Source organism: Puntigrus tetrazona, chromosome 22 (genome assembly GCF_018831695.1).
Source record: "Puntigrus tetrazona isolate hp1 chromosome 22, ASM1883169v1, whole genome shotgun sequence".
NCBI lineage: Eukaryota > Metazoa > Chordata > Actinopteri > Cypriniformes > Cyprinidae > Puntigrus > Puntigrus tetrazona.
This window is the reverse complement of record NC_056720.1, coordinates 11991134-12013041: the sequence shown is the minus strand read 5'-3', so window position 1 is coordinate 12013041 and position 21908 is coordinate 11991134. Positions and strand designations below refer to the sequence as shown.

Sequence of the window (21908 nt, the reverse complement as noted above, 5' to 3'; positions counted from 1 at the left end):
CGCAATGGTTATGGTTAATACTGTCGTATTAACAAAAACCAAAAGGACATGGGATATAAAATGAAAACTACAATAACATCGGTAGGCTATATTAACATAGACGTGCATAAAAGTACAGTTACTTATTGGCATTTGTGGTTCGGTGAAGAATCGACGTCTTTGTATATATATTTCACGAGGTGGCAAATTCATCCAACCTCATTTGTACCGTTTTGTACAATTTGTACGAAACCCCCCATGGCGTTAAGGGGCGTGGTTACGTGTAGGTAATTCTTGCAACTCGAAAATAGCAAAATTGTTTGGAATTTGTACGAGTGACGTTGTAAATATATACCTTGTAAAATACGTACGGAATGCTGAGAGAGCAGGTTCGAAGAAGCTTTATCATTGCTTGATCATTAAAAAGCTAAAACAAATTAACAGCGCATCTTCTTCCGGAAACCAAAACCGGTTCTTCCACGGCACCGCTGCGAAAATTCCTCTTTTGCAACGTTGAAGACTATTTGACAGGCGTATCTGGTATAGCCTATTGAACAGATTTTCTGTAGTTTAAAAAAATAAATAAGGAATAAGAAACCTAAATGGAGGAGGAAACTGAGACCTGAAACACTCTAGATAAACCCTCTCGTCTCCGTATTGAATGTACGCTTTAACGGTAATCTCAATCTCATCAATCTGTCACTTGATTTGTCAGCCCTTCATTTCCCCTCCAAATAGGTGGCCTGGATCTTTGAGGCCCATCTATGTTATCGCTACCTTTCCACCCAAGACGTTCAGCGTCCTTAGCGCAGGAGCTTTTATCAGTTGGCTTCAGAGACTCCCGCTGCCCGCCAAAAGCTTGACTACTTTATCTCAGGCAGAAATTGCGTTGACCTTGCAGCATCTCCTTATCAAGCCTTCTTTTTCCACATTAAAACACATCAGTGTTAAATGACAAGCATGTTCCCTCCTCTACTCGACCGCCCCATCCGTTTTAACATTTACAATTTCAGCACTTCCTTTTTATCATCTTTGCTAAACTCTTAATAGCTAATGAAAAAAAACGAATGTAGCGCGTCAGCTAGCATTGTTTTATTAGCACGTGCTGTTAGCGTTGTTTCATTCGCTGCTCGAACGGGGTACTTGCGTAAGAGTAAACAGTGAAAATCCATTTCATCATTTAATGAAAAACGGCGGTCACAATCAATAGAACGCGTAAACGAACAGCTCTTTTGATGGAACGTTTTGTTTACTGCCCGTGGTTGCGCGGTTTTAATTAAGTTAGGCATATAAGCAGTTTTGGTAAATAAGGTGCTATTAAAATAATTTCGTAATTTCGTTGTTAGTAGTGTAGGCATGTGAAAATGAGAATTTTTTTTTGCCTTCGTTTGAATTGAAGTAACATTGAATCCTTTGACATTATCTCGAATAATTATGGGAGCGACGTTTCAACCTTTTTTTTTTAAGTTGAACTTCCTCAAAACATGTCCTTTGGCGTATTTTAAGGGTAATAAAATGCGTCGACGTCTGTTTGATTAAAACGTACGTGGCTTTTAAAGCACGCTTGGAATAAACAGGCTGTTATCGATATCTGGTGTGGTTGCAAATATAGTTATCGCTCTTGGTGCCTTTACTTGCCAAGTTAAGGTATATGAATCACACACACATAGATTCTCCGTTTCTTCCCACTCAGTCCACCACAGGTGTCTTTCTCCATTTCCTACTGTATATCATTCTCTCCATCCGTCTCTCTTTTACTCTTCCTCTCCTCCTGAGCGCTGTGATGTGTCTGTCACTTTCTCTGTCACTGCCACTCCTCTCCACCACAACTTCGCAGATCAGTGGTTGGTTACCATGGCAATGCAACAGCCCAGTTACTCCGGAGCCTACGGTGGATCAGATCACCGAGGCTACCTGCACCCGACCGTCTTCCCTCTGGCTCCTCCATTTGAAGCCGTCACCCACCCGTGAACATCGCTTTTCAGATAAACAGCCAAGAATAGCTGTTCACACCACAGACGCATCTCAAATGCTCATTCCGTTATTGTGATCATCTCCTAATGCAGGGCAAGACGCTTTCAAAAACAGCCGCCTCTCACCAATGCGCTCGGCGCATAACGCGCCATTTTCACGCTTGAAGAATCCGCGCCCGCGGAGCGGAGGAAGTCATTTGTTTTTCCTGTCATTCCTGGATGCGCCCTGCCCCGCTTCCCACTAGCGCTCGCTCCAAACACATTGAGCTGATCCGCTTTATTTATGGAATGACAGATGGGCCAATTATCATAAAACCAAGAACGGTGCCATTTCCTTTTCAAACAGTTGACTTCATTATCTGCAAGAGTGGAGGGGAGGACGGAGAGGAAAGATGGCGAGCTTCGCACCCCGCCTGCACCTCTGGAGCCTGACCTCGCAAAACAAAGGTTGCCGCGCATAGTAATAAGTCCTGCGAGATGGAGCGACGGGAAGGGGCCCGGAATAAGGTCGTTATTGGTTCTTTAACTGTGTGTGGAACTGTATCTGGAGGAAATTGAGGAAATTAATCAAGTGCTTCCGCAACAGAAAGACCTCATGGGAAAAAAAAAAAAACAAAAAAACTGGAGAAGGAAAGAAAAGTAAATGTTACAGAGGAGGGAAGATGGATGGATAGCATTCAAATAATTGAATAAATAAAGTCGGACTTCCCCCAGATATCCCACCTATGTAATCTTAAACTTTGGTTTTAAAAAGAGAGTTATAAATAATATCGAATATTTATTTGTGTGAATGTGATTTCTATATATTTTTTGCATATTTCTGTCCCATCTCAGAATTATTGATCTAATATTGTTTATAGAGTTTCACTTTTGGGGAAAAAAATGCATAAAAGAGAGAGTTCTCATGTGATGTATGTGTATGTAGGACGTTGGTAGTAGATTAACTAGTAGGAATGCAAAAAAAAAAACAAAATTGCAAACCGTTAAAGCACTTACTTGTTTACCGTAGTTTAGCAGTTTTTTTAATTCCAGTACTCATTTCCGTGGTCCAAAGTTAAGTGAACTTCAGTTCATGCATGGATCTCTATCTTCAACAGACGGGTTAGCGCTGCGGTTCCTTCTTTAGAAAATGTTGTCATTTAGTCACCACATTTAGTCATGACTGAACTTGTTTAAACTAAACCTGTTTTTTTTTTTTGTCCCACAATTTCCAACACATAAATCTATTGCAATTACTACTATTATCGTTAAATTTGAGATTTTACATTTTCTAGAAAAATCTGAATCTGTGATGTATCTGTATGTAGGATTTTGTGATAGACTGACACGTAGGAATGTAAAAAAAAAAGAAGTTCAGCAACCACATGAACAAAACTGCACACAGTTCAAGAAGCATTTCTGTGTTTACGTTACTTCCTTCTTTAGAAAATCATACGTTTTTCTAAATGTATGCTATTTATGGCATGACTGCATCAGTGCAGAACTTTTTAAACTAAATAAATGAATCAGTTTGATCTTAGTTCTCAAGTATTCCACCTAAAATATAAAAATATTGGTACATTTTCAGAGAGAGAGAGAGAGAGTGTGTTTATGTTGTAAGAAGGTTTATTTACAAAAGATCCACAAGAAGCACTTCTTGGCTTCAGCGACCTTTTTCAGAAAATGATCAATTTTCTTAATTTTTGTGCATGCTTGAACTTGTTCGAACCGTTCTGGATACGGTTCCCGCGTTTCAATTCTGAGCAAGCTTAAGTGAAATCCCTCTAGAGCGCATAATGAAAGCTGTGGACATTAGAGACCTTTTCCAGACCTCAAGGGAACCCCTGATGCCTTCCTCAAGTTCTGCACGACATACCGGATTGACATACTGCCTGTCTTTCTGGTTATATTACACGTGCTAGAGAAGCAGTCAACCCTGGAGTCTTGCTCCAGTTGACAGCTTGAATCTGTTGAGAGGTCTGCTGCGTTACCACGCGCACTCTTATAAACAGACTTTCATGGGAAATGAGACGCAAAGCTTTAAGATCCTCCAGCAATCAGGCAGCGTCTTTCTGTTTTTTTGATGATGAATACGCTTTTCCAATATGATAAACGGCAGGCGAGAATAGCAGGGGGTTCTTACTTTTGGGACGTTTCATAGGGGAGCAGTCGAGTGTATCAAAACGGTAACATTTTCATTTGCGCGATTGTTCGCGGCGTCCTCTCTGAGCTATTGTGGCGATCTCAAGTTCACATTAATACTAAGTGTCATAAATTATGAATTCACTGTAAACAGAAATGGTCAGGGTTTGTCGCTTTGGCACAGACTCTGCGGACCACTAAATCAATCGAAAGCGCGATAAAAAATTCATGCGAACTTGAAGTGTTTGAACCACTGCGCCAGCGAAAACTTTGAAATATGAACCATTTTAAAGCCTATTTCTTATCGTGGACTCTTAAGATGCGTTTGTGAATGCGAGGAGATCTGCATCTGTCAGGTTTTCACTAAAGCCAGATTCATTTTCGAGGTATTTGTTGTTGCAAAACCATCAGTATTCAATAAAAATGCATGTCATATTCAAGGTTTGAGTCAGACTCAAATGAATATTTATTCGATATTTATGAATATTCCATTTAACAACTGAGTGTGAAATGTACTTGTATGCCTGTATTTTTTCCACACACAAATACTTATATAACTGTCCATTTTCTACAGGATTTTCTGTTAAAACCTATGCTTGTCCGGACTTGGTGGATATGAGAAATTACACGAAGATATGCACCCATTTATTGTGCTTATTGTAAATAGTCTTCCGTTAATGAAGATCTCTTGCGTGTTTTGTTTTTATAACACATCGCCCATGATAATCAGTTGTACTTCATCACCCTGTCTGTCTGGTGCCAGAATCAAGACACCGTGGAAGAAAGCCAATGTTTGGAATGTTTACAACAAATGTCAACCATCAGTCGTCGTTGACATTTGATGAAAAACAAAAAAATGAAATCAGCGCGAGCTTGTCATTGGATTATAAAGGGTTCATATAGTGCGAATGATCCTCCGAGGCAACAAGTCATTTAGCCAGAAGTAACAAATGGCCACTAGAGGCCATTATGTTGGATCTAAAGCTTGTTTATGATGTGTTTTAACAGATACAGGGGTATGAGGGTTATAAAGGATGGGCCTTTGTTGCCGCCTGTTATGAGGTCGAAAATAGCATTGGGGTCTGTTCCTCGTCAGCTTTTTCAAGAGCCTTTTATAGCAGCGTTGCTATCACGAAAGCAAGTCCTTCTCAGCTTCTACACCTCAAAACAGATCAACACATTGATTTTTCCATTCGGACATCTCCCGGAAAACATAGCCATTACTGGTCAGAGAAATTGCGCAGTGCTGTGCTCCTTAAAGAAGATGCTCTTAAGTGCTGGTTTAGGACTGTCTTTCCTCACTACTTTCCTCTACTTTGGCGAACATCCACGAGGAATGTATTCTATTGTAGATTATTCATTGTAATGATGTCAGTGGGATATAAAAGAAAAAAACGTATTCATCAACAGTTTTTATTTTTGTAAGAATTACGACGCTTTTATCCCAGCCCGATCTCGCATCAATTCGCACATATTTTATGCGGTGGATAATTTGCACGACCTCACGCGTACAAATTCATATGATTTTTGCTAAACGGTACGTATTTTACAAGTTGGCAGTTTATATGAACACCTAACCCCAGCCACTAACATACCCATCACTGGGGTTTAGACAAATCGTACAAAATTGTACAAGTGAGGTCGTACGAACTAGCCACCTCGTAAAATACGTACAAATTGGTCGCGAGATAGCATTGTTTATTCTTCGTTATGAGTTCAGGACAGTATTAAACCTTTCACTTTATATCCCCCCCAAAATGTGAAAAAGAAATTAAACACATGCTGATCGTCGTAGAAGCCTGTTCGGTATGCACCAATCGCATTTTAATGAATTTTGAGTAAACTATTAGATATGAACAAAAGAACATTGACTCCAGTGCAGCATTCACAGGTTTATATATTCATAATATGTTCCTCCTATTTGCTGTCTGAGTGAACTTGTCAGAGCTAATGAGGAAAGTGGGTTTAGCTAAATCGACTGAAATTCCTCACAACGTTCTTAAATGTTACATTTTCCATGGTCTAGTAGCCTAGCAAAAAAAAATCCAGCTTGTTGATTATTTCCATTTAAAAAGGTGTTTTCTTACCCCTTTAGGTTCTGTTACCTTGATTACGGAAATATCGGTCTGTGAATCAACAGTAGTTTTGTAAAGGGATGGTGCGCACGAAACGAAAATGATTAAACCCATGATTTACAAGCCATTCTAGTTGCATATGATTTTCTTCTTTCAGACGAATACAATTTGAGTTACATAAAAAAAAATGTCCTGGCTCCTCCGAGCTGTATAATGGCAGCGAATGGTCGAGAAACCCAAAAAAGTGCATTCATCCACCAAAAAATGGCTCCAGCGAAGTTAATAAAGGCCTTCTGAAGTGAAGCGATATGAAAATCCATATCCAGACTATTTAAAATGTAATCTCTAGCTTCCGCTAACTGTCGTAAACGCTTTAACGAAATAGTGGCTTTCTAGTGGATGGACGAATGCGGAAGTGCAGAAAAATGTTTTCATTTGCTGCAGCAAAGCTTGGTTCTCACAAGATAAGCATACTCCCGCTGGAGATTACGTAACTCCTACATTGTCCATTGGAATGGCACTCTTTTATGACTCCATGTGCGACAGTTAGGAAGCTAGGGATTACAGTTTATAAACTATACTGAGCTGTATGGAGTACTTGTTATGATAAATGTATCCAATTTTTTTGGGCTTTAAAATTCTGACTTCCAAGAGTCAGCGCATTTTTTATATCACCCTGATTGCATTCATCTGAAAGAATAAATATCCTTTCAATGAGTACAAAGGAGAGTTTAAGCTCTGTGTTTCTACATGTCCCAACAATGATCTCGAATTCCTCACCTGTTTCACCCTATAGGCGTCAACATGTCAAAGTCACACAGTGAAGCACGTTCGCTCAGGAATTACCATACGTTAAAAAACCCCCACCGATAAAAGTTTTACACTTTAAAATATTGACAACACGTGAATAATTTGACTGAATTTCTTTTTATGGGTTTGCATATCAAAACATGAACAAGCAAAATTACACCCTACTGATTCAGCGAAAATTTCTCTTCTTCAATCTCATTGCTGTACTGGAGGCTTGTGGCGCCGTTGGGACATTCATCATACTCTGGTACTCGCTATATTTCTGGAAACACGTCTCTGGATCCGGGCTTTCGGCGACCCACTCCATCATGGTGGACATCAGAGTTCTTTTCCCAGGTTCACTTTTCACACGTTTAGAGCAGCACAGGTTTTCAATACTGATCAGTCACAGCCTCTTTCCTGTTCATTCATCACTTGCCCCCAGTTATTTTTTTTTCCCCGGTTTTTCTCTCTCTCTCTCCCTCTCTGGTAAATCAGTGGGACAAAGTGTTGTGGATGAAGTGTGCTAATCTTTCTCTGTGATTGCGCACGGTGCAGTGGAATGAAAGCTGCTTCTGTTTGTTATATTCTCTCGCCCTTGGCCACGACTTTGATTCTTATTAATTGAGGGAGATAAATGCTTAACAACAAATGAGGATTTAAAGGATTGCAATGCGCTGGAATTGCAAGTTGCTGTGTCAATTGACTTCTGTCTTGCAAGAACGTAGTTCTTAACAGTTTTAGGGACCCGGAAATCTCCTGATGTTTTGAGACCGTTTGCACATTTTGAGTGTCGCATTGTCACATTTAAATACTGTGATTTAGTTCTAGTATTCAATATTTTAATAGATGAATGACTAGGAGACCAAAATTCTCATTTTATTGCAATTTACAAACAGGTTTACTGGTCCTTAGAAGTTCTTAATTTTGGCATTGTATTTATAGGGAGCAAATGTTACGTAAAATATCTCACCTTACAAGTTTTTTTTTTCCATTCAGTAAAATTCCACATACCTTTAAAGCAGTTATGGCTTCAACCGTCAATGTCTGTTTTTAGTATTTCTGTGTGGAGGTGGAACCAAACTTTCCAGGCACAAGTACAGGCCTGGAAACGAACTGACTCATAACTGCTCCATAATATTGTGAAACTCCATATAAATCATCAAATGATCTGCTAAGACGATGACTGCACTGTGAAATGAACAACTGCAAAAGTTATTCTCAAGTTATTAAAGTTCACAAACAAGTTTGTGCTTTTTTTCAGTCTTTAACACTTTAACACGTGTTTTGTTGCTATATTTAGATGAAACGGAAGTGTCAAAACGTATTGAGCAAGTAAACTGTTCCATTATTACTTTAAGTTCCTTATTTTAAATGTACCGTTTCCTCGGCCAAATGTCTGTTTTTAGTCATTACTGACGTTTTCCAACAAATACAAATCTGGAAATGAAGGGACTCACAATAATTGTTCTATTGTGAATCTCAAGTGCTCATGATTTGTAAGAAGGGTGCACTGAAACGTCTTCTGAGTCACCTGTAATTGATGCACCATTTCTGCATCGAGCACTTATCGTAGTCACTCGAATATGTGGTTAATTAAAATTAGACTGACAAATGAGAAATGAAAATGATAAATAAACCCTTCAAATGTTGCCAGCGTCAATTTAATTGGATTACTCTCAGCTAATGTGTTGTGAAGCCCCCCCACTAATTATATATTTTGACCCAGAGCAACACTATCTACTTTATCATTAACGCATTAGTCTTCGGTTCCATCTGGGGACTGATTCTGGGATTTTTCAAGTCTCATTTTAATTTAATGAGTACATAATGGTGATTTGAATGTTGATATTTCTCCATAATGTTTTGAAATTTGCATTAATTATGCAAATTTTGACAACTAAGACATTTTTAGTTTTGCAAATGAAGGGTGCAACTGTCTGTAAAAGTCAATTAGAACGGAATTATTTGCAATAATGTTTATTTGATCAAATCTACAGTCTCCTGTCAAGATTTACGCCGCTGACAATTCTCCGGGGGTCACCGAGGTAACCAAAGATGCTTTCAACTCTTCGTGCTTTTTATTGTCTGTTTGTGGGTTTTGGCTATTGCGCTGCATTTGTTTAGTGAAATTAGTTTGGATCTAAATAACATTGTATATAGGATTTCTGTATTTGGTATTACATAGTATTCGGGTAATGTCACATCATTTGAACAACACTTGAAAGAGACGACACCTCCAAGACAATGTGCTTAAGAAATACATTTAATAAATAGTTTTAACTTGCCCTAAGCAAGGGCAGACCTGTATATTTAGTCATTGTAAAGCTTTGAAAAATATTATTTTTATCATATCTGACATCTATGATGCAATTAAAATTCCATATATTTTCTTTTACACATACTGTTTTTAATTTGGTTTGGTTACTGTAAACCATTCGAAGGTTGTAGGTAGATAGAAAAATCAACATCATCTCATAATGTCGGGGGTGGACATCATTGAGAATCAAATGCGTCACAGTACAGATACACCACCATATGATATTCCCCATTTTTTTCTTCTTCTTTTGTTTACAGAAACAGTGAGGATCTCGATAAAATTGGCCCTTAGTAATACCGTTCGAACGTTAGCTTGAAGAGGAAGTTCGGTAACCTCTTTATATGTCTCGGTTAATTGGCACCTGAAAATGGCGGCTTCGCCACTGGATGGTTGTTGTTGTGCATGCTAGATACTGCACGCGCAGATGTCTCTCACTTCCCTTTAAAAAGACAGGATTACAATACATAACATCTCTCTGAAATTAAAAAAATAGTTTTGATTCACAATACCAAAAACACTGTGCTGTTCCCTACCTCATAGACTGCTGCATTTTGCACATGCTGTGGCAATACTACTGCACCCTGAGCCCTGACTAATCACCGAAGACCTTCCCACTGCAACTTCCTATGACGCGGTCGCCCGCTCTTATCCTTCGCCATGTTAAGGCAAGGATTGTGCTTGTTGCTTTGTAAGTGACTCCAATATTTAATGAGTTCGTTGGGCTGGAACTGGTGAGAGGTGATCAGGTGACTGTATTTGCAGCTGGAGTACGACACTCTCCAGTGGTTGAAGAGAAACTCATTTGGTGGTGGCACTGGGTCGATCCGCAGTTTGGCCAGACAGATTCCTACATACACATCCTCGAGGTGAAGGCGACGGATGCTCAACGAGGCATTGTAGATTTTCGCCGCCATGTCCCCAGAGAACACATAGCCTGTCCCGGAGCAAAATATAGGATATCTCTCGCTGGAATACAGCTCTGGTGGCATGTACCACTTACTGTCCTTGTTGCGGTTGGGAGCGTAGCCTCTCATTAGGTAGCCTGTGAAGTAATTCTGTCGAGGTGCCATGTTTGGCTTTAGCAGCTTTTGGATGAGATATTCTGTGTTGACAAACATGTCACTGTCCGTCTTCATGACATAGCGGGCGTGTGGGCAATAGCGAGCAACCCAGCTCATGCCCATCAGTGTTTTGATGGTAAGGTTGTAATAGGTGTCCAAGAAGTCCTGCTGGATGATGTCATGGTACTGCAAGCTCTCCTCCTCAATGGAGCTCTGGGGATACGCATTGGGTATCCTTCCCAACAGAAAGAGTCGCACGAACCCGTAACCCAAGGCCACGCTCTCATTGCCCCAGGTCTGTCTGATGGCATTCCTTGCCTCCAACTGCCTTGGCTCGGCAGCAATTAGCAAAACCAGGAAGGGACTGCTTTCGTTGCACTTGTAGGGCTCATTAAGCAGCCAGTGATAAGGCTGGGCTGCCAGACGACCTCCCACTCCCATTTCCCTGTGCAAGCTCTTGGTGTTGCCGTTAGTGGTCGAGTTGTTCCCGCTCGGCGAGATCTCCAATCCCACAATCCCCCGGGCAGTGATCTCTGCCTGGTGAGAAGTGAAATTGAAGTTAACAGACGGTTTGGGCAGCACGTAGCTGTTGTCTTTCCAGAGGCTTCGCAGTGAGCTTTGGTTTCCCTTTGCACGCTCCTTGTGGGGGCGCAAACCCCGCATGGTGTAAACCAAGGGGTTGTCTCGCAACCAACTCCGGCCCTGCAGCAAATCCTGGTGGCAGTAGATGAGAAAGAGGGCGAAGAGTGAGGCCAGCGAGAGAAGGCCTGCTACATGTGTGCGGAAGAGTGACCGCTTGACATTCCAGGTCATCTTGATGGGGCAGCAGTGTCGCCGACGCCACTGCATGATGTAGAGCGGGGCTGCTTAGCAAAGCGCGGCGGTCACAACCAATCACATCAAACATGTGTTGCAAACAGCCTGAGGGTTATCTGAGCTGGCAGATGGGTGTGTTCAGGGCCGCAGGTGGACCTACAAGGGAGATGACAAACTGTTCATGAGAGTTGCAGGAATGCGTTTCTCTGACCCTCCCCAGTGACAGACGGTCATGCTTTGGGGCAGTTCCCTTCTGAAGGACGACTGCTTCCTCAGACTGATGTCTCTGTGCTCTAAGAATGAGGAGAGAAAAACAATGAGTAACACTGAGGAGTATCGCAGTACAGTGAATGGCAGAAGATCTTAAATTACATTCACGAGCCGTGTACTGCCACAGTAGAAGTCACGTTAGCAATGGCATCACCTGCAAATTCATTGGTGATTTTCGAAACAACCAAGGTTTATGACAGCATAAATCTTCTCCATACACCACTAATGTTATGATTTTCGAGTCTCCTGCATTTGCCGTACATGGCAACGCTGTGGGGGAGATTGCTAACGGGGGTCTCTGCATATCATGAGCTAACCTTTACTGCCCTGCGTGAGAGTTTAAATTGCAGGTTTGCACAACATGGCATTCAGTGAGAACACTGCTGCCTCAGAGGCCCTCTAAGCCACCTCCCCACCCAGATGCACTCTAACAGCCAGAGAGGGGAAGCATCCGTCAAAATGAATTTTCAGGCTCCAGCAAGCAGTGTTGCAGGATCCGCAGCCAGAAGCAGCGAGTGATAACAGCCCTCACCCCTTATTCACCCTCCACCTTAAACTTATCAACACTGCACCAGAGGGAAAGGCCTCCCTGCCAGCAATTTCCTCTCTTAACCATTGCTTTCTCACACTGGGGGTTATTATATTGTAGAACCTCCTCCCAGTAATGGTGATCTAAAAATAGAAGAGAAATTATTGCAAAGGTAAAGCAGAGGTCTTGTTTTTGAAAGTCATGTTTTGTTCAGGCTCGTTTTGAGAGCATCAGAAGTAGTGCTTATAAATGTTCTATGACAATATGGCACAAATTGGTGCCCTATTTTTTTGTTGTTGTTCTCAGAATCATACATTTCATAAACTATTAGCCAACATCGAACATTACCATACAATGGCAAATAGGTCATTTTACATAAAATATCTATTAATATTTTTTTCTAATTATTATCATTATCATAATTATTATCTTATTCCATTACCTTACACAAATGCAGTGTTAACCAACTTAATTCAAGAACATCTATAGTTTACATTTTGTTTAGGCCTATATTATAAATATATACTTAGACTACATTATATTACAGATGTGATCAAAAAGTATGGGTTTCAGTTTTTTTTTTTAAGAAGACCTTTATGCATGTCAACGAAAAATATGGTAAAATCAGTAAAATTATAAAACATTTTTACAATTTAAAATAACTGTTTTGTGTTTTAATATACATTAAAATGTAATTTATTCATGCAAAGGAAAAGCTACATTTTCAGCCTCATTAATTCAAAATTCATTTGTTGCTCAAGAAATACTTCTTGTCATTAGTCTTTTATTAGCTGTGCTGCTTAATACTTTAAAGTAAAATTATTCAGGATGATTTGATGAATATAAGTATCCTAATTTGAAATAGAATTTCTTAATTATTACTGTTGCATCATCAATTAATAAAAATATTAGTTTCTTTAAAAAAAAAACCCTCACTGACTCTGAATTTTTACTGGTTAAAACCATGTAAATTAGGGTTTAAAACTGTGCAAACTTCATACAACCAAACATATAAACCATTGCTCAGTTAACATTTATTGGGACCTTCTGGCATCTTTCACTGACATTGAATTCTACGCCTTATTTCATACCTAGTTCGCGAGTTCAACGTGCTATCCTTTAATCTACCTACTAAATGTTCGTCTGTTTGGATGTTTTTGTTTTGTTGCAACAGCTGGATCAGAGGATGATAACCTTTTCAACCAAATGTGCTCACCCAGCGTGGGCAATTACAGTAAGATGGAAAGAGGCTAAGCCTGGCTTTACTTTAAAGGTTAACACACTTCAGAACAGAGCGAATGAAATGCTCCAAAGGTTTCCTTTGTCAACCATTTGATATCCTGTAATGAGAGCCTCACTAGAGAATGCTACGTACTGCTCTCGCTCGGGTGCTAGGTGTTTTTGTTTTTGCCAAAGTCACACACATTGTTCGGAGGAACGGGAGGACAAATAAATATTTAGAGAGAAATTCATTAAATCGGCTGCTTGTTATTTTAGTTTCCAGCTACACCGGTTTTTTTTGTTTCATACGGTTACTGAAATTAGGAGCGTGATGTGGCCACAGCGGTCAGCAATTAGAAGAGCAACATGAGGCTATTAGACTTCTGATAGGAAGCACCTGCAAACAAAGTTAATATGATGGAGATCATCATAACTCAGCAATCAGTCTACGGTAAAATAATAAAAGCGGGAGCTTTTTAATGCACTCGCTCCCACAGGTCTTTGCCTTAACACTTTTTCCATAACCGATGTATTGTTGAGATGTTAATCCACGTTTCAATTTAATAAACGAATGTAGCGTGTCTCTCTAAAAAAGACATGCATTTGCAACGACACCCCAAGAGGCCTAATATTAGAAATAACTTGCACGCATTGTTTTTTTTGTATATGTTCAGTTTCTGCATGAGCATTCTGCCATAATTTGAACATGCACCTTTTAATAAGAGCAAAAACCGCCAAGACAATGAATAACTGACTCATTTAAATAACTATATATATATATATATATATATACAGAGGGCAATAACGCGATGCACAATCCCAAAAAATGCGCACCAGATTCAATAAATCTTCTTATGCGCTAGTGATTCTCCCAGAAGGAATGATTAATTTGACATTGCTTGTCCCACGTGAAAACGCTCATCATGGGTTCTGCGTTTGCTCGGTCACCGTTCATATCTACGACGGTTGCGTTTTTATATATGTTTTAGACATGACACCGCTTTTTAAACCTGGCCCTCACTGGGACACATCCGGGCCGTGCTTGACATATAATTGCATCCATTACTCAAATGCCAGGGTCTTTAAAAACCTCATTCAGAAGTTTGTGAACGTTCCTTTGAAAGGTGAGTTTAATGAATCACGTATCACGAGGATGCATCTCAAAGCATTTTATTCTCAAAGCATCTGTCATGCATAACTTGGACTGAGATGAATACCATCCCCCCAGTTCTGCTAAAAGACAACTGTGGCCAAATTAAAACACACACACACCTGGTGGAATCATTTGTGCGAGATACTTGAAGCATGCCAGCATATATTGGCCTCTGCATACTTCAGCAGGTTGTTTCCAATTGTTTTTTTTTAATGTCAATATGGCTTATGTGACTAATGTGACGTCTCATCTCCCATGAGACCACACAGGTTTGTTGATTCATGCACATTACTGTCACAATCTGCAGCTATTGCTGCTGAACAACATTACAGTCCTTTAAACGAACCGCAACGTATTTGATGCATGAATGTTACTAAAATCACCATATATTAAGTGTCTCTGCATTGTACTCATTTTTTATCATCTGGTTAACTGGAAGAAACACTTGTTTCGAGAGCATGCGGGTAAAGTCCCACCTGTTCTCTCTTTTTTTTTTTACTATCATTATGACATAAAAGGTGTTTCCCAGCCGTGGTTGATGGAAATCTCTCAAAAATCCGCCTCAATGGGTAGCAGCGCTGCTTTCTTACCTTACTTAGCTAGATCTGGGGCACTTCCCCATATTTTCAACATCTGGCAACATCTTTTCTTGGTCAGCGGATGCAAATTTTTAACACTCCCGGTGTGAACAGTGTTCAAGAATTAGAATCGAGTCTCCTGCATCGCCCTTTAAAAACGTGCCCGCGCTGTTTACACACAACTTAGGTTCGAACTACTTACTGGTCTTCCCCGGTAATCGTTACGGGGTTTGAAACGGACACGGTTCCTTTAAAGCACGGCAAAGAGTGATAAGTAGAAGGAAAACCAACATTTCATCAGGACATCTGTATGTTGTGAGACCTACCTCACTCTGTGACAGAGCGGAAAGATGCGCGCTCCGTCTGTGGACCCGCACCGCGCGCCATCATACCCTCCAGCGCTACCAAAAAAAGCCCCCGACGACAAACCACCCCTTCACTTCGCGCTACTCGCAAGAACTTAGGCGCATTTCTTCGTTTTCCATCTTGAATCCGTCGAGCAGACCCCCTCCTTCCATCTGTCAGGAGCTATTGTTGTCTGGCACCGCACACATTAGGCTTGAGCTCCCGCGAATTTGTCCGTGGCGCTGTCGCCGATACCGCTACTTTCGCTAAACGGCGAACGCCCGTGGTTTCCTCGCAAATACAAACATCGACTAGAGGCGGGAACGGATGTGAAGAAAAAAAAAAACAACTTCAACGCTCACGTTCTACGTCGCTCGTCTGCAGTCACTGCGAGGTACGTCCAGTGAAGTAACGCGGGGGGGAACATTCTTTCCGCCAGAATAACGGCAGCGAAAGGCCCTCTCCGTGCCTGGTCTAACGGAACACGACCCTGAAGTGCAGTAGGAGGCAGCGAAGCCTCTCTTCTTCCCCAAATGATGCGCGGGGTGGGCTAGTGGGAGGGAAAGCAGCTGTTGAGATGACGCCGCTCCGCTGACTGACTGACTGACTGAGCCCCTGCGACGTCACCGCCTACTTAGGGGAGAATCCCACGTGATCTGCTCAGAATCACGCCCACTCCTCGCGAGTCTGCCCAGACGCTCGCGAGCTCGCTCGTTCGCTCCCCGCCGCCGAGCGCGGTGAATGAACGAGTTTAACTCGCCAAGGGTCCGAGGTTTGGCTGGTTAGCCTCGACAGTTAGCCCCTGCTGGTAGATGTCGTAAGTGCACCGTCACGGGGGCGATAAGAAACCACCGACGCCATTCAGAACTAGCCGTTTATTCTGACAAAATAAATCGATAGCGTGCAGTCATATTGTGGTAAATGTTTTGCCACAGCCACCGACTGATTTTAAAGTAACTTTTTTTTTCTCCGTCAGCACTGCGATTCTGCAGGACCTTTTCATCAATGGAAATCCATTTTCTAGTCATTCAGTCTCGCATATAAACATTTTTCTTATCGGTATATGTTATGGCCGGGGCAGCCAGCCGCGCGTGGACGAATACGTTTCCTAATTGTCGTTTTGTATTCATTTCCAGTCTGGAGTTCACCTGTTTAGTTTTTATTCGGAGCGAGAAGCATCGAAGCCGAAATTCCACTGTTGTTGTACTCGAAAAAGGTTCGGGCCGTTGCACGCAGTTGGCATATTGGGTAAGTTGTCATAATGGAGTAATAATATGGTTGAACTCGATCAACGAAACGTAAACGGCATATAAAATCTCTTTTTTTTTCTTCAGAACAAAGAAACACTAATTAAATGGTTCAAAATGAGGACTCAATAGCAACGTGACAACTGACAACTAGTCCCCGCTGCCACCGAGACGAAATTAGATGAGTTCTCCCCATCCATTGTCTATCAGCCTGCACCACATTTCACATTTTCTAAAGTGTCTAATTTCACCTTTTTCTAATTATCCAATCCGGGGGGAAATACGCTAAAAGCTGACTTGTCCTGCGTCAGCACTGGCTGCAGACTGTTGTGAATACCACGTAAGGTATCACTATGGTTTCAGAGCCACGGTGAGGACTGAATAATTAATAGAAGCCTTCTCATTGACAGAAGTACTTCGGGAGCCATTAGCTCAGGTACCTGACCAGCGCGGGCATATTAGTGAGAAAGAAGTGATTCTGGAGAGATTGATTTCCCCACAAACTGACTGATCAGAAGTCTGTGCGTTAAAGGAACAGCTTAGCCCAAATGTATTTATTTTTTTTAATCCTCAGGCCATCCAAAATGTAGATGTGACTGTTTTCGCGTTGGCGCAGGTTTGGAGAAATACATCCTCTGCCATCTCAGTGAAAGTCCAAACAGCTGATAAAAGAACAATAACCCATAACCAGTTCATCAATTAACATCTTGTCAATTAAAAAAAAAAATCTATAATCCAAATAAAATTGCTTGCTCCGTTAAAAAAAACTGAATCAGGAGAGAAATATACGTGAAAACAAATATGTTGGTCGATTCTGATGTGAGAGGAGAACGGGGATGGATTTTTTTTTTCACCGGAGAAAGCATTATTATGGATTATGGACTTGTATTTTAGCCAGAAGCAATGGTTACAATTAAAACTCCTTAATGTGGATTTGTATACAAACACATGGCTTTCTGCTTAACAAGGCCCACAATAGGCTTTTATGTTAAAAACTTAGTGAACCTTTGAGTAACTTGGCATGCCTTGGCACATTGTTCTACTTCACATGTGTTGTCGAGAGACGCTAAACCTAATGAGCTGCCTCGCTGCCTACATAAGCAGCTACTTTTTAAGGCAGCATCCTAACCGAAAGGAAAATTGACTTTCTTAATGGATGTTCTGAGCGTAATTGTGAACGATTAACTGTTGCGTGTGTTTGCGATGCGTAATCAAAATATAATAACCCGCTCGTCGCGCGACTAGCGATCTGCGCGGGAGACTTGACTTATTTATCGTCATTAAACCGCATCTATATTTGCACATTGCGCTCGTTCAATGCCAAGCGGTTGGCATTCGAGGTTGTTTTCCATGTGCGTTCCCTGGATTCGAACCCGTGACCTTGGTATATCTGGAGCCATGCTAAGTTAATCTACTGTTCTAAAATAAACCTACTTCAAAAGGCCTTTAGAAATAAAAGCTTTCAGAGGGTTCAACGGACGGGCACATCAATTCTAAGCATGTAAAACTGAATAGGGCGCTTTTAAATGAAATGCGCCAATTGTTGATTCCAATAGAGTTTGATTTTAACATGTTGATAAGCTACTTCTGTAGTGAATAAAATCGGTGATTTGCAGAGCGCCATAGAACAAAATGCACAATGGCATTTAATGAAACTGGAATGAAACAAATAAATCAGGTTATCGACTGAATAACGCATCGCATTTCTAAGAGATGTACAGAACCATTAAAAACACTCTTAACAGAATACTGGATGTCAGCAAAGGTTTACACAAGTGTAAAAAAACGTACATTCCTGATAATGGTTAACTTTACCAGGAAATGATCTTTGCAGTCACTTCAATCATGTTCAAATTAGTCTCAATTTTTCCGCTTGCACATGTTAATAAATGACTTCAAGTCAGAGTCAGAATCTCCAATCGAGCCCCTAACAGCCTATGCACTTTGATACAATATTCCAGTTTATATCCGCTACTTAGAAAACCCATATATACAAAATTGAAACATCTAACCTGTGTAAATTAGTATCAAAGATGAATAATTTTTAATGCACTGTGGGGAAAAAAAAAAAAGATAGAACGTTCACTCAAAATGTTTTTTTGAATCCCACTGTGCTGTTTTTCTTTTGATTTCTTATGGAAACGTGGGCTGGATGGATGTGCTTGATCATTGCTTTCGTAACTCTTGTAGCGTCTCACACAACACAGTGTAACAAAAATGTGACATCATATTAAAATATGTTTTATAAACTTTTATCATTTCTAGACCTTGCATCATTCCTCATTGATGGACGCTGCTGTGGTTTAGATCAAAAATGCATAAATAAATCAGCACATACCAAACGATCTGTAAGAAGGGACAAAGCGATAGTGACTAACAAAACAGTTACATTTGTTTTGCGACGTGACCGTCTTATTGGATCTAATAATAAAGTCTACGATTAAAGCCTTTGTGAAAATTGACTTGTGCCTTGTTCATAAACAAGTCCACTGTAAAATGGAGTGAACGAAAGACCTAGTTCTTACTGGCGTGGTCTGGTTCTTCATTAAAAAAAGTAAATTCGCTCTTTCCTAAAGCAATGCAAACACAGCTATTCCACAACTTGGTTCTGCATAGCGTGTTGTTGTCTTCTGAGCCATCTTTATCATTTGATTTTTGTGTAGACCTGTGTACACCTCTCTCGTAAACACTACATGCGTTAATCGGTGGGCGGAGCTCAACAGGCAGCGCTGTAGAAGCAGGCGTTGATCTTCTTCTGTGGAGACGGTGCCTGTCCACTCTATTACATTATAGAGTAGAACATTCCAAAAGCTGTTGTTTTGGAGCTTCAAAACGAGCTGTTTTCAGACTAACAACTAAGGTCTCAATACTGAAACTTGCAGGATGTTTTTATAGCGCAATATATGTCTTATATGTCAAAAGATCAAGGGGATTTTGGTTTCTCAGTTCGAGGCTCCTTTAAAGGAAGTCCACCAAAATTGAAAATGAATCTGAACAGATCTGGAGAAATGCAGCATTATATCACTTGCTCCAGTCTATCGATAAACATATTGTGAAGTGAAAAAAAAAATGCATTTGTAAGAAACAAACCCACCATTAAGATGTTTTTCAACTATGAACCTTTGTTTCCAGCTAAAACTTGAATCTTCTATTCATGATCCTCTATTCATGCTTTCTCCATCTATATCTTGGATGGCCTTAGGGTGAGTACATGCTCAGCACTTTTTATTTTTGGGCGAACTATCAAATCGGGTTAAAAAAGTTTCCCTGAGTAATTTTTTTTCTCAATGCAGAAAGACAGAGAAGAAGAATGCAATCGAATAACACCAGATTTTATCAGTCATGAATTGCGCTACTTTTAAAAGTAACCTCTCAAGCTATATTGACTCCGCTTTAAAAAAACGTCCACAAAGAATAACCACTGAATAAAATGTTAAGCTAATTTATGTCTACTTCACACTGACCTCATAGTTTTCTAGCGCATGATACAAATGCTGATCTACTCGTACGCCAACGTCCTCAGTGCCCACAAAACATCATGGCATCTGACACACACTTGTCATCGGCGGAGACCTCCGACACGTTGAGAGCTTCGTGTTCCACTCGGGCTGAGCTGTTGTGACCGGACCTCACTCGTCCTTTGTTTACTCTTTTCCAGCATTTGCGCTTTCAACATCAAGAGCGGAGATGAAAGACGACGCTCAGACTTTAGCATGCAAATTGGAACACGGACAGCACGGGAAGTGTCGCATCGCATATAGTTTGTTTGTTTGATGTAGCAACAAGCACAAGAAAGAGCTGATGCCACAAAACCTACGGCAAACTGAAAGCAAGGCCTCAATACAGTATTACTCAGATCCGTTTAGGCGTCGTGTCAGAAATTATTCCACAACAGGTTGTGCAATATGTCTATGTTACAATTAGCATATGCTGGTACGGTATAAAGTACTTTAGTAATTCCATCGTTGAGTTTTATGTTGGGGAAGTTGTGTGTGAACGCTACTGAAATCAAAGCTTCCATCCTTGATCATAACGTCCATCCTAAAGAAAAAAGTCTTTAATATGAAACCAAATTCCTTTAAACCGTTAAAACATCCAATAAAATCCTTTTCTCGTTATTTTTGACTAGCGAATGTGTGGTTCAGGATTTCTCCCGTATTTAAACACAACAACAATCCGATCTTAGGACAGTTCGCACATATTTTATGAGGTGGCTAATTCATCGGACCTCACTAGTACTTGAATGAATTTATATTATTTTTGCTAAATCGTACGTATTTTATGTGTTCCCCAATTGTTATGAATTTGCACGAATGACCAAACCTCACCCGTAAAACTACCTGGCACTGGTGCAAAATCGTACAAAATCAAACGAAAAAATGGTATTTGTGACTACAGCGCTGGCTTTCAATTGAATAAATGTTATCAAACCAAAGATCGTATTATCATGCGCACTGTACTTGCGCTCCGGCATTTTATTCAATGAGCTCAGAATTCTGACAGACCTGCTCAGCACTGCGGCTTAAATCTAAAAGTAGATCTCGACGCAGATTAGTAACGGCCCTCAAAGTGAAAAATTAATCAAATTCCAATGGCTTTGAAGTTCAGGATCACTGTGGAATTCTCCAGAAGCGATATTAGGAGCCTGAAGGAAAAAAAAAAAAAAAAATCCATGCGATTTTCCGTCACTGTTTGCCGGGAGGAGGGTTTTCACACTCCTGTTTTGACTGAACCCGGAGCGGTCGGGTCTTTAATAACTTAATAGGCAAAAATACCTCCTACGCAGCGCGTCCTCACGTATTTCTCAAGATAGATAAGCTAGATCGTCTGGGATCGAAGTGAGAAAAAGAAGCAGCTGCATTTTGTGGAATGAACCCCAAACCACGCATCCACAACCATAGGAGAGATTAGCTGTTATTTCCATTTGGTTTTCCTCGTCTAGCTTAATGAGCATCCTCGTAGAATACCAGCTTCCAGGGAGCTGTTGTATTGTGCGACAGTGTGTACAGTTTATACTAAGCACTAATGGAGCATTGCAAAGCGCCGCTGTATAAGAAGCTCATAAAGCATCTCACGAGGCAGGTTCATTTGGGGCCTGAATGTTATTAGGACTACACAGTCGCTCATCTACAGTCACAAACACCCAGAGATGTGAGAGCTATTAGAAGCAGATCTAAAAGTATTTAGCTTTTGGTACATACTGTACGTTTTGAGTCTCTTTATAGGTTCGTTAATGCCTTCCAAAGTTGTAGTAAGCGATTTGGCTAAGACTAAGGAAAACGTGTCGTGATCCGACGTTGTGTACAGATTGATACGAACGCAATAATTATTTGAGAAAACACATAAAAAAAAGAACGAAGTGGCGAAAGAATATAAAATGACAAACATGCATTAATAGGTTAAATTTACTGAGCCATCTTTATTGTGCTGT

General features: G+C 40.6%; 1 protein-coding gene and 1 long non-coding RNA gene across 3 annotated transcripts; one reads left to right on the top strand and one right to left on the bottom strand.

Annotated features, from left to right (window-relative positions):
- Positions 1-9185: 9185 nt before the first annotated feature.
- b3galt2 (UDP-Gal:betaGlcNAc beta 1,3-galactosyltransferase, polypeptide 2) lies at positions 9186-15822 on the bottom strand. 2 transcript variants are annotated; one of them, XM_043222486.1, is made up of 2 exons: positions 15212-15822; positions 9186-11427 (listed from the first exon to the last, which is right to left on the bottom strand). In XM_043222486.1, exon 2 carries the CDS (start codon positions 11165-11167, stop codon positions 9854-9856), a length of 1314 nt encoding a protein of 437 aa, XP_043078421.1. In that variant the 5' UTR covers positions 11168-11427; positions 15212-15822; the 3' UTR covers positions 9186-9853. The 2 variants fall into 2 exon arrangements, with proteins under 2 accessions (XP_043078421.1, XP_043078423.1); XM_043222488.1 differs by having other exon boundaries at positions 15593-15822.
- A 174-nt stretch (positions 15823-15996) lies between these two features.
- LOC122327268 lies at positions 15997-19919 on the top strand. The gene is made up of 2 exons (XR_006247625.1): positions 15997-16478; positions 16565-19919. It is a non-coding gene; the product is annotated as an uncharacterized LOC122327268 (long non-coding RNA).
- Positions 19920-21908: the final 1989 nt, after the last annotated feature.

Coding starts and splice junctions, on each gene's coding strand:
- b3galt2 (XM_043222486.1), bottom strand. CDS start 11,167: ATGCAGTGGCGTCGGCGACACTGCTGCCCCATCAAGATGACCTGGAAT.